At 42.3% G+C, this 13633-nt stretch overlaps 1 protein-coding gene across 1 annotated transcript in view; it reads left to right on the top strand.

The window, feature by feature from the left end:
- Positions 1-13321, top strand: part of T265_06952 (hypothetical protein) — a gene marked incomplete at both ends in the record, with an annotated part of 36265 nt that extends 22944 nt beyond the window's left edge. The window contains 2 exons of the mRNA XM_009172355.1: positions 4597-4763; positions 13289-13321. Coding sequence (XP_009170619.1) covers positions 4597-4763; positions 13289-13321 — 200 coding nt within the window. The remainder of the gene's footprint in view (positions 1-4596; positions 4764-13288) is intronic.
- Positions 13322-13633: the final 312 nt, after the last annotated feature.

The raw sequence follows: 13633 nt of genomic DNA, 5'->3' as shown, positions 1-13633 counted from the left end.
CGGAGCTTCAAACTAATTTAAAGATATGTTGCATAACTTCAACAGGAGGCGCTATAGTGTGCCCACTCAATCGGAATACAACAGGCCAGTACTGGAACGGACGTCAGCATTGCGAGGCAGGTTGGAATGAAAAGAACAGTGCTCAAGTGAAGATACTCAGTGTGCCTCCACATCGAAACGGAGCTTCACACTAATTTAAAGATATGTAGCATAACTTCAATGGGAGGCGCTATAGTGTGCCCACTCAATCGGTCGTGCCTAGCGACATGCTAAGGTTAAATCAAGTGAGATGCCTGCTTTAAGTCAACTACTCATTCGGGAACTANATAAGTGTGATAACCATGAGCTCGGAGTGGCATGTTTATGAGAATTCTACCATCACAATCAAAGCATTGTACCCGCTTAACAGAACAAGTACATTCTTTTGTAGATGGTCTCTCTGGATTTGTCATATTCCTCAGTAACTTAAAACAAAAAGTGACCGATAACAGGATTCGTTTTATATAATATCTTGACTCAAATATGTGTAACCTAGTGAATATAAGAACTTTTCCCGCGATCCAGTTAAGCTCCAAGTGTGAGAGATAAATACTAAAACTCCTCCGTCGGTGTAAAAACACAGTCGCCTTGGAAGGAGTCCCTCATGTCGAAAAAATTCTAGTTGGAGCCCCAACTATACTTTAGTCGAGAAACTTACACAAGAGAACAATTTATGGTGGGATAGTCCCAACTCGCACATCACATCTATGGACAGGACTGCTGTACTAAGAGATAGTACTTATTTTTATTCGATTCGATCTAATCACACTCCAATCCGATTGAAAATATCTCGCGGTTGCCGAAAAGACGAGTTATTCTATTGAACAATCTTTAAGAATGCAAAAGTTCAAATCAGAAACTGCAGAGTTTATTCGAACTTATGCTCGGGGCATTTGACAGAAAGTTTTCCATTCTGGCATTTTTCGCATGTAGTAATAGTGACGAGGTTGAAAAATTGATGTTATGAACCAAAACTTTGTCATGTACGAAAGTGTTTAACATCTGCATGAAACAACTTCATTTAGATCACAGAATTTGCAATGTTATTCGGAGCGATTCGAGAAAAAATTGATCGGTTTAACGGCCTTATCCAGAAAAGCCAGTGAACGTACTGTGCAGTGTGATTGTTCATTTAGTGTTTAAAACAATGAGTGATTAATTATTTTGTGGCCGGAAGCAATCTGCACAGCATGTGAGGTGGAAGGCGCGAACCACCATGAAAGTGCTATTTTCCGAAATAGTCGTGGCTTTAACCAATGACGATAATGATAACATAATTTACCGCACTTCCCCCGAAAATTCTACATCGAAGTATTCGCAGCAAAGCTGGAAACATTCTCCGCCAGTTTACTGTAGTCAGTTTAATCAGACCGCGTGCGTTTCGACGAGTTATGCCGTTTGACATAACTAGTAAGCATGATACGCTTAGTTTCATATTGATTTCACCGGATCTCCGAAACGCGTGGGTCGCTCTTAGGGTTGTCCGCGAAAAGTCCTTGCGACAAGACGCCCCTGAATTTCTGGTTGATAGTGGTTTCAACAATCGGGTCAACAAACCTCTTGGGTACATCAGCGCCTCAATCAACCCATCTTCTGACATCTCATGGAATTTTTGATAGATTTTTTAGGTAACACTTCCAAATCACCGTCAATCTCGGTAATGCCAAGTGACATGAATACCCCTTTGTGATAAAGCTTTGGGATGATGTAGGTGCACTGTTACCCATTCTCACTTAACCTAAAGATAAATTGGAAACGTAAATGAGACTGTGATATGATATAACTCAATGAAAATTGAGGAACCCTCTTTGCCTTTCACAACATCTCAACAGGTTTGCAGGCAAGAGTGTGATTGTACACGGGCTAGAAAATTGTCAGGTTGCGCACACCAAGAAAAATGGTAGTTAAAGCTCTTAACAAGGGCAGTGGGCTAAAATGGCGGATTACAAGCTAGTGCGTGTGTGCTGACATATTGCAGTAACCGCGGAAGCTTTTAAGAAACAAGTGGCCGTGCATTTTCCATCCTCCAAGCTCTTCGTCAGATCTTCATGCATTGATCAAAACGAATCGCCAGTATATCCAAGCCAGCCGTAGGTGAATAGTCCAGCTAGAGCAGAAAGTCAGCTTATTAAGGAGTTACTATTCTTGGCAGACAGACGTGTGTTTTACGGCCAGCTGCCACTGATTCTACAGCACATTTAACAAATTGCCTGGGTCCTGCGGATAGTTCTAACTAATTCATTGTAACTTAGTGCGCTCGACTGTCAGACCAGTGAAAATCGTTTCGCTAATCGGATGAGAAAAACAAACTACCGGAGTTGAGCAGAGGAGCATGTCCAAAATTCTTCACGAGCCTTAAGCAAGCATGTTTAGCCGGTCACTGATCACTTTATCACTTCCTGTCTGGCAGTCTCTGAATATGGTTTCCGTTTTTGTTGACAGCTTGCCTTATTGAAGAGGAAACTCAGCGTTCGCATTTTCGAGCTGTTCACTTCACTCGGATTTAGGAATAGCCGTTTGACCGAGTGTCTTTTCGCATCCAATCCTCTAAACCAACCCATAGGTTGAAAAGCCCATCATTTGCGCACACTGAATTTTTATAGTACCTAGTCTGGATGATGTGGCGTAAGGTATGCGATTCAGTTGATGAAGACTCTCCCTTTCATTCCTGTTTTCCGAAGTTGCAACATTCCGTGAGGAGTATAGTAATACTGGTTTCACAATTATCTATTGGGACGAGGTCAATTAGTGCTTGCTACGACTTACAGCTTAAGCGCAAAACTTGTTTACATCGAATAGTGAGCTAAAGCACCGGGCGGTTTCTTGCATTCATAGGTTTAAAAAAACCAATGCAAACAGAAAAAGACATGCTTCATTATCAAAAGGGCAGGCTGATGGCAGAAAACAACAATAGTCGCAACAGTTCCATCGCTAACAAATTTAATTTTCGCATGCTTTGGTCCAGCATCCTGGACAATGTTCAATTTGTTCAATTTCTGTCTTTATATCCATGAAGTATTTTAGTGTACTATCTCGTCACACTATCTGCATCTAGCCAGTGACCGGGATTCAGTTGAATGCTGGTAACTTTCACCGCCAAGACACAGGAAGGTTAAATGTTACCAAGGCATTCATCCAAAGCGATTGACGAAAGATGTGACGTCTTGAAACACCATATAAAAATTATGTTGGCTAATTAACTTTTCATGCCGATTCTGTCATACTTTTTTCACGGTGGATGGCCATCACTTGAAAAGGGGTCACTCAACACCGTGTACTGGCTATCCACTTTTGTTCCAAGTTACCTCCTACAATTAACTCCTACAAAGCTCAGCATTAGCAACCGTGATTTTATTCTCGCTAATATTGATGATTTTGGTGATGCAAATACGGATGATGATGATAATGATGGAATGAAAACAAGANTCTTCACGAGCCTTAAGCAAGCATGTTTAGCCGGTCAATGATCACTTTATCACTTCCTGTCTGGCAGTCTCTGAATATGGTTTCCGTTTTTGTTGACAGCTTGCCTTATTGAAGAGGAAACTCAGCGTTCGCATTTTCGAGCTGTTCACTTCACTCGGATTTAGGAATAGCCGTTTGACCGAGTGTCTTTTCGCATCCAATCCTCTAAACCAACCCATAGGTTGAAAAGCCCATCATTTGCGCACACTGAATTTTTATAGTACCTAGTCTGGATGATGTGGCGTAAGGTATGCGATTCAGTTGATGAAGACTCTCCCTTTCATTCCTGTTTTCCGAAGTTGCAACATTCCGTGAGGAGTATAGTAATACTGGTTTCACAATTATCTATTGGGACGAGGTCAATTAGTGCTTGCTACGACTTACAGCTTAAGCGCAAAACTTGTTTACATCGAATAGTGAGCTAAAGCACCGGGCGGTTTCTTGCATTCATAGGTTTAAAAAAACCAATGCAAACAGAAAAAGACATGCTTCATTATCAAAAGGGCAGGCTGATGGCAGAAAACAACAATAGTCGCAACAGTTCCATCGCTAACAAATTTAATTTTCGCATGCTTTGGTCCAGCATCCTGGACAATGTTCAATTTGTTCAATTTCTGTCTTTATATCCATGAAGTATTTTAGTGTACTATCTCGTCACACTATCTGCATCTAGCCAGTGACCGGAATTCAGTTGAATGCTGGTAACTTTCAGCGCCAAGACTCAGGAAGTTTAAATGTTACCAAGGCACTCATCCAAAGCGATTGACGAAAGATGTGACGTCTTGAAACACCATATAAAAATTATGTTGGCTAATTAACTTTTCATGCCGATTCTGTCATACTTTTTTCACGGTGCGGTGGATGGACTTGAAAAGGGGTCACTCAACACCGTGTACTGGCTATCCACTTTTGTTCCAAGTTACCTCCTACAATTAACTCCTACAAAGCTCAGCATTAGCAACCGTGATTTTATTCTCGCTAATATTGATGATTTTGGTGATGCAAATACGGATGATGATGATAATGATGGAATGAAAACAAGAGTTTCAAAATTTGTTTCCTAATTATTTTATCCGAATTCTTTACTTTTAGAGATGAGTTCCGAAACTTTTATGCCAGAATTAGATTTCACCATTCACGACCAAAACTATGGACTTGAATTCCCTGAAGAGGGTTGCAACCATACCCGACCGTCTTGTCCCATCAAGAATGGAGTCAGATACACGACGGATTTGAACCTTAGGATGCCGGACATTTTAGTGAGTGATAAACGTGTTTTACCAAGCAATTGTAGTGCAGGCGCACCTGTTACGTGTGAGTAGTGTCCGCTGTGTCTTTTAGGCTTCAGGAGGGTGTAGGCATGAAACAGAAACAAGATCAGTGACAAACAGAACCACATTGTGAGAAACAACCGAACTTGGTTGGTTAAACAGATCAGATGAACTGCAAAGGTAGCACGGAAAAAACATGATAAGTAGTGTGTGTTAAATGTAGTTCGCCATGCGTTCTGAATGTGAAAGAAACTTGAATGACTGAGTAGTGTCAATCCGTGCAGGATCATGGTGGGACACATGATCACCTGATTTTTTCTCCTTATCGTGCTCAACCGATGGAATCGTGAATACGTTTGACGTATGGTGGAAGGTGATTCATCGAAACTTGCCAAAATGTTGTCCGTCTATTTACGCGAAACCTAGACTGTGTTATACAAAATGTCTGGGAAGAGAGAATATATTTTCTAAAATGCTCGTCAGTCAGAGGTATGAAAGCCATCGCAACTCGTCAGTATGTACTTCATAGCAGAACTCAAAGGGTAGTGATTCCAACTTGATAAGACCCTAGGATCGACTACCTTTTGCCTGGCTTGTAAACGACTCTCGCATTTGGATTTAACAAAATTTAAGATAACAATCATACATTTTACACACACTTTGAATTCACGCTTACTTTCCTTTTGGTCACTGTGTTTGAAACTTCCGAGACCTTCAGGAACCGCTACCACTTTTTGTTTCGTTACTGTCTTGAATCAGAACTGTAAAGATCGGGGGATCACTTGGATTCCTCAGAGGCTAGCTTGTGATGTTTTTCAGTTTGTCCACCAATCTTAGTTTGCTTGTGGGTTTCCGATAAGGCATCCCAATTAACGTGCTTGGAGAATGATTCTCAATCAATTTCGAAACTTCAGCTGACTCGTTTCTGAATAACTTCGGATATAAAGGAGTTTGCAGTTCTTTGTGAAACTGCCATTTTGAAAGACCATGAGTACAAACCTCATCCGAGTGGTCCGCGCCACGTGCAGGGATGTCAGATCAGCAGTACAGCCCACTAAACAGTAAGATAATAGGAATTGAGGCAACGCTACCTAATTAATACCGAGCACTAAATAAGTGCTGCGCAGCGTAAACAGTGCCGAGTGTTTGGTAAGTTTTGAGGTGAAAAATCGTAAAGCCCGAGTTTAAAATTTACGCAAAATCGAGGCGCGCCAGCCATACTAAATGCTCTCACGCCAAACCTTGACGAAGTCTGCTAAATTTTCTGCTGTATTTATACCCTTCTTTACTCCGTAATACTGTACAACACTTATCTGAAATCCCTTTGCGAATTTCAGCGCGTTACGAATACTCAGATAAAACTTTACGGCCCCAGGTTCAAACTGCTGGCGTGCGCAAATGTCAATATTGTGGCACAAAAATCGCTGTAAACTATTTGAATGTGTTATAAACATGTTTATAAATATTTTGAATGGAGAAAACGTTATTACTGGTGAAACAGATTAATGAATTCAGTTTTGTCTTTTGATCGTATTTTATCTTAAGCCTTGCATGTAGCGTCAACTACCTTTCCGCGTAAACCATCGGCGGCTTTCCAACGATGACGTTGAATTTGCTAAATATAGAAGCTTTCTATAGCTCTCTTCATCCGTCATAATTCACCTACAATGTCCAGTAGAGGCACCCCATCGTCTTTAATAGAATTTCCAGGGAAACTCCAGGAAATTTCGCCTCCGTGAACCGTTTCTCCGTAGATTCGCAAAGTTGGGTATACTTTATTAGGAAGTTCCCAACTGGGTTCCACACAAGTAAAAAATGTTGCTTGAATTTCAGTTACTCCTTTACATAGTTAGGCAGTAAAAAGGGCTCCAAATTAAATAGCATTTTAAGACGGCCAAATTCTTTTTTCTAGGAGATTGCTTACGGGGAAAACGTTCAATAAATAGTCGTCTTTTCTACAGGGAAATTAATAGTTGCGAAATTTTACTTTTGCGTGATCGTCAAACGACCATAATTGGGTAGGGGTTCCCGCCTTTTCAAAGTCTGTTCCGTGACCGGGGTTTATAGCGACCTTTTGGTGACGACATCCTTAAAAAACTTTTGTCCTCTTTGAATAGAAAAAACGTTTAAATATATTTTCATGACCTAGTACTACGCAACTGATAACATTCCCGAAAATCTTCCGTCAGCTCACCACCGGTTTCGTTTTATTGAGACTGATCAGTGGGTTCTTCTCAACTCCGTGTGTAAATTGAATACCAACGTATGAGCAGGCGTAGAAATGATCTTATTAGCAAATTAAGTTAGCTTTAACGGGAGATCCAACTGAATTGCACACAACTGCACAATTGCATTGTACAACCATGGTCCTCTCGTAATTCTCTTTCGACGAGACCCGAAATATTCACTTGTATTTTCTTGGCATGACACTCGTAAACCTGTTGGAAAGTTGAATGCGTCTGGTTAAGCAAGGGCCTTATGCTGACGTAGTTTGGTGCCATCTCTGGACATTTGTCAGTTCCAAATGTATGTGCCAGTCGGAAACCCACAACTTGGTGATAATCAACTTGATTCGCCACTCCATATCATTTTCTTGTCCGTGGCAACAGGAATCACGCGAGGCAAGGTGGTGAAATCCAAAAATCCGTTGCCACGACGGTGTTCTATTTAGTCCTGTGAAGGCGTCTCAACCGTCTGCGTGAATGTACCAATGAAATGATTTGTTTTATATCGGACCATGAGTGGGTTTATACAGATCCATTAAGTGCTATTTTGTAAGTTAGAATTTCGGTATCCGGCGTGTTTTGTTCATTCTTTTCGTACGCATAGGGATGTTACTGCGCGAAAAACCTTCCTTTCCACTTTAGGAAGGGTTAAATCACCCCATCTTCAAAGTCCTCAAGATACTTGACAAAGTTCTTGACACAGCAACAGCGTGATTCTAACCCCGGTAAGAATTGTTTAAACCCAACTGTGTTTTATAGATGCTAAGGGTGATGTGAAAAAAAAGTTGCCGCGTAATCAGTTCCACATGGCAGTTTAATCAAAAGACCAAACAAGACTGAATACAGAACCTCCGCATTTGTTTCTACCGGCCTATCGCAATTTTAAGCAGTAGATATGCGTTTCGGGGGTAGCGGTTTTGTGTGATTCATTTATCTGACATACAGATTTGGTAAGCGATATGCGCCTCAGCAAGGGGAATGGAAACTTAGGAACACTTAGAACAGCTTACATACTAAATGTTTGATGCCCCATACGCTTGTTTTTACCTCATAAATGTTCAAAAGATGCCATTCTACTGGTGGAGTGCAGGGGTTGATAAAAACAGATACCGCTTTTTCTCTCAACTTCACGTCTCTTAGATAATTACTTGACAGTCCAGCAGCAGGCAGTATCCTTCGTACGGTGATATATTGGGCGTCTCAAATATGCAGTCGTCAACTCAAACTGCTAGCTAATCGATAGAATTCGTTGCAGGGTCGAAACGTGAGAAGTTGGCTCTAACCACTGTGAATCCCTCGGACCAACCTCGTGGGCGTGTCCTCCAAATTTGTGAAAGGCTTTTGACCAAATTCCATGCAACCGAACCACCGCACAAGCTTTAAGCATGCGGAATTCGAGGGGTATTTTTGAGTTGCATTTTGAGCTTAAATTCACACCAAACTAATCATTCCAAAGCTAACACAACGTTCTCTCACTCTGTGCTCACTGGAGGGCGAACTACGGTATCTTGCTTTTGGGGCCAATAAGTTTGCACAACAAGTTGACCTTTTCATTCATTAACGATCTTGGATCGTAAATAAGCTCTGGTTGAAAAAAACAATGGCGCGCACCTCTAGCAGCGAAGAACATGAAGTTACGCCGTTTGGTGAGGCATCTACCATTCCTTTCGTGGTACTTGGTGAGTAAGGACAACGAGCAACGAGCGGGACCTGTGTACCTGGCTCTCTTCCAGTCTGAAAATCGCACACAATTCCCACGCTATCCTGACGGTGATTCAACGTTGATCCAACGAGTCGGTGTATTAGCAGCCATCAATCCAAACCTTCAGGACTAATGGAATGCATATTGTGACGTGCTGATATTTCTTGTAGTCACAGGCGTGAAACCTATCTGTTTAGACCTACATTGATCATTGTTCGTTTGAGGGCCACCTGGTCAGTGACCATTTTCGGGTTGGCCACAAGGACTGTTTTATGGAGAGAACCAGTGTTGGTGTGACTTGCTTAGCAGTGCTTCGCTAGAACCTAGACCTTATGCGGTGCAATTCGTTTATTTAGGCTGAGTAAATTAAACTCATGACTTTGTTTTAACAAAGAGTCCGGTGTGTGTGATGAGGCGAGCTCTTTCTTCTTTTTGTCCCGACAACATGAAAACGACCATCGCTGGGATCCATCCATCTGCTCGTTCCGCTACGCGCGTCTCTGCTGTGCCAGAATCTCCGCAACTGTAAAAGAATCCGAGAGGCGGAGGAGATGGTTGAGCTAAACGTTCTGAGGAGTAGACCCTCTGATGATAAATATGAAGCGTAAACGATTTCCTCAAAAGACCCAAGTGAGCATTCACCGAGTTTTGTTGCTCGCACGATCACCTGTGTGTACTTTCTGGTCAAACAGTCCGTAGAGCTCTTCATCGATGTTTCGATAAAAGCAGTTTCTGGAATTCTTCGATCTAGATCCATCAGTGGACCATACAACAGGGGTTCCTGTCAGTTGCTCCGAATGACTGAAGTGATAGAATTTGTTCATAGAAAACGTGCATGGTTGATGATTCTTGAAAGAAAACAACTTTCTCTCATCCAGACCGTTTTTCCTAACTGGATTTATTTCTATAATGGTGAGGACGAAACCTCACTGCTGTTTCAAATGATTTGTGACTCTGAAATGTGATTTGGAAACACACACGACTGCTGGGCGCATGGTCCAATTACCCCCATTCTTTACGCATATTTTTCAAGTCTGTGTTGTCAAATCCTTACATAATACCCTCACTTTCAGGTTAAATTAGTGTAAAAGGTTGACTCAACTAGATCCATGTTAAAGCTACCGTTTATGCCCTTTCTCAAGTAAATATGCTTCACAAAGACCGCGTGAGGTCTCAGTTGGCACCACGTTTGACATGTCGTGGTGTTCCGTTAAATCTGACGTTAACACCAAATTAACACACAAACGAGTATGGTTCACCAATTTTGTACACCCGTGTGCTCAAGTTGACAGAAACTCGGTGAATACGCCCACCCAATGAGCCTAAAAACGGACAAAACTTGTGGTGGAATGTCGAAGAGTTTTCACTGTGTTTCCCCTAGAAGAAACGCAAATCCTCGTTGAAACCGGATAAATCCATCGAATGAAAGTCTTGTCTGATTGACGAGGGACTTTCCTCCGTGTAGAAAGTTATTCTTCGATTATGGCTGGGAACTACAGATCACTTTGGGTTTGAAGAATCTTTTTGAGCTACTGCACCAAACAACTCGGTCACTTCAGAATTAGCCAGATAGCTAGAAGAACGCACAGTGTACTTAACACAAGCTGAGTAGGCATGTATTTTTTCATTGTTCAAGAATGTGTTACCGGAGGACCGAATGCGTCGGAAGCATTGCAGGCAGATGCGTCTTCCCACAGTACAATGGACTTTTATACAGCCCCTTTGTTCCGGCGGGAGAGACAGAATGCGAACGAAGAAGCCTGTGGACGCATTACTGGCATTCTATAAAGTGAATGACTGAAGCCAATCTAGACTTGTCTAAAGCTGCTTGATTCTACTGGATATGCTCTAGTGGCGTCGTCAAACTGATACCTAGCACTGCGAATTGAATAGGGCAAAGAAGAAGATCAGATCCGTCCGAAAGCCTATAGAGGCTTCCACGCTCCATTACTCTTGCACTACTCATAAGGTTGCTGAAAATTCGTCGACAGCCCACGACCGGTTTCCTCCTCTTGTGGCTCATCAGGTAGGTGCAGTCCCCGAGTTCTCGTCAACCTTATGCTCTACACAAAACTGACGGAACCTCGAGGACTGCGCCTACCTCATGAGCTCCAGGAAGGGCAAAACCGGTTGTGGGCTGTCGACAAATTTTCAGCAACCTTATAAGTAGTGCAGTACGAATATACATGTATCGCTATATTGCGAATATCGTAGCGACTGAAACATGAGGCGGCCTGGTGCAGCACATTCAGTTGCCTGGAAACATCACAAACAAGAGATTTAGCTGGATTTTAGGCGAGTCTCTCGCAAGAAGCCAAATTAGTTTTCAGTGTACCCCTCCATTACTCTTAGTGTAAATGCGAGAAGTGTCCGGCGGTGAATGGTTTAATAAAAATATGGAGGAAATTTGATTCTTTATGCCCGTCTGTGGGCAGAGGGACTGCATTGCCCAATCAATCACCATATAGGGTGAGGTAAAATCCGATTTTTGGTGATGATGAACTCTTAGGTCTGGATGGTTTATATGGCTTACTGGAATAGCCCAGAAAGGGAATGCTTCCCCTCAGAAAAAAATTACTGGAAATTATCAGAGCGGAAGCTAAAGGCAACAACCACACGTCATGCCACTCGTTCGGTACCAATTTCAATCGGTGTTCGGAAGTCCATTACACCGGTGATCCATGTCATAAATCATTTCACCGTGCGCGACGCTCGGGTTTCCTGCTTCATTCTTCAGAATTGAATTCCAAGGCATAAATTAACTCTGGATATATGAAACCAAATTACTTAAGCGAGACGCAAAGTCTCCACTGGTGAGACGAAATCCAGTGGATTTTTCTGGTGATTTCGCCATGAAAGTAGGCGCAAGGTAAGACATCTGACTTTGTTTGGGGTGTCCAATTCCAGTTCAGAAAACAGCGTTGATGACATTCGTCATACTCTCGTTGTGATTACGTCACGTGCTTTGTGAATTTCTTCCTGATCCGGCGGGAAGAAGGCGCAGAAGAAACCGCGGGTTGCTGCGTTGATTAACCAGCATTTTCCTTTTTGGGGCCATTTGTTAGCGGATAAACGCCAATTCCGGTCGGTAGAAGAGGCTTTACAATGGACCAATGAACAGCTGGTTTGAAAATATATCCGGCTTGAACTTGAATGTAAAATTTGGTTTTGGCAAGCACCGCTTTATTCAGAGACACGCCTCAAGCCAGTTTACCTCTTACCTAAGGGGATGTTTTCCTCATGGTGGTTTAAACGGAGAGGTTTCCCTTCACCAATTAAACTCATTTGCACGTCAATTCGGATCACACGAGAGACTCACCTGAATCTCTAATTCATTTACTCTTACGTGTTTGTGTCTCCTATGAATTCATAGCTTATAAAATGGATTTTCGCGGTAGGACGTCTTCCGCAAGTCCTGCGATATGTAGATCTGCAAATGTTAGGCTTTTAAGTTTTCGTTTCCGGGACATATTGGCCAGGTCTCCAGAATATTTTAGCGCCATTAATTCTCATGTAGACAAAGTGTCTGATATAGAGGAGAATGTCGGTAGCTCAGGTAGCGTAGATGGTCGCTGAGTTGGGCAATTTGGTTGCAAACGTTTCATCACCAATCGAGGTGACATCATCAGTGCGTAGTTGTGTGTAGCGGTGGGTTAGTGGTTTGTCTGATGTCCTTTCTGACGTTTCATCACAATCGAGGTGACATCATCAGTGCGTAGTTGTGTGTAGCGGTGGGTTAGTGGTTTGTCTGATGTCCTTTCTGAATAGCTAAATGTTGATTTTAACAATGCCATGTCAGCATTATTATTACGAGTAATAATACTTGTGGTTGTCTATTGAAAATTACCCCAGGAGCTTTTTCAGAAATCTTAGTTCTACAAAGGCTGTTCTCTCATTTTTTCCGCATTATTTGGCGACCAGAGGACACTAGAGGTGAATCCGACAAGGTTGGACTAACAGCTATAGTACGCCAGCAGATATCCGTGTGATTTATAGGGGCACGTCTGCCGTTCCGCACGAAGTGTATATCGCTTTTTCTGTACTTCTGCTTTTTTTACCACTGTATATCTTTACAGCACACTCATGTCAGATTATGTTACCATTCCACCGTCACATGCATAAGACGGTCGTCAGACTCGTAGTTATCCGCAATCGGTGATAAGAACAAGACTTATGCTTAGTATGCATAAAAATACTTTGGAACTGGGACTTGATTGCCGTGAGACCCCAACGTATACTTTTTGCGTGCTCAGTACTACTCACGCTGACTGTGGCTGTTACGTTTTTGTGGGGCTAATGCAACGATAAACTTACACCTCTATTGTTATAAGGAGATTAGGTCGTTAGGTTTGGTCTGGCTGGTTTCGTAAGTTCGAGTGATACAAAATCGGCAGTAAAGAAAGAATCTATGAAATCTGGAAATACATTACACGTAAACGTCTCTCTCGGAATCACTGTTGAGTGTTGCTTAGTTGGATTGCTGTTGCAGGCATCAAAACTAGACTAGACTTTTTAAACTCTTTGTAGCCACTGAGAGAACGCTAACCGACTCATGAAGCAGGAATTTGCTTCGCTTTTGTATCTAGATAGAATTTGACAATCGCCAGGGGCGTAGCTAATTTGAAAGACACGCTTGAAAGGTTCGGAGTTAAGAAGTGCACATATAGCCAAACTTATCACTGAAGTTTCCCCAGATCTTCCAATCCTGGCCCCATCTGAGTTGTACACCATGAAATTGGCTTCAACGGTGCGAAATAGTTACCGGTGTCCGATGTTGGCTTCTCTTACAGAAGCGACGGAAGACCAGAGTAATAATGCGCAAGAGTCTGCAACAGTCAGGGCTTAACTGACAAGTGATCGTTTGGCGATTTGATTAGTTTCTGGTAGTTTTAGGTCAATGGGTTCCAAATACAGGGTGACTCATAACAGAC

This window comes from Opisthorchis viverrini, assembly GCF_000715545.1.
Source record: "Opisthorchis viverrini unplaced genomic scaffold opera_v5_152, whole genome shotgun sequence".
Classification (NCBI taxonomy): Eukaryota; Metazoa; Platyhelminthes; class Trematoda; order Opisthorchiida; family Opisthorchiidae; genus Opisthorchis; species Opisthorchis viverrini.
This window is presented reverse-complemented; position numbering and strand designations above follow the sequence as displayed.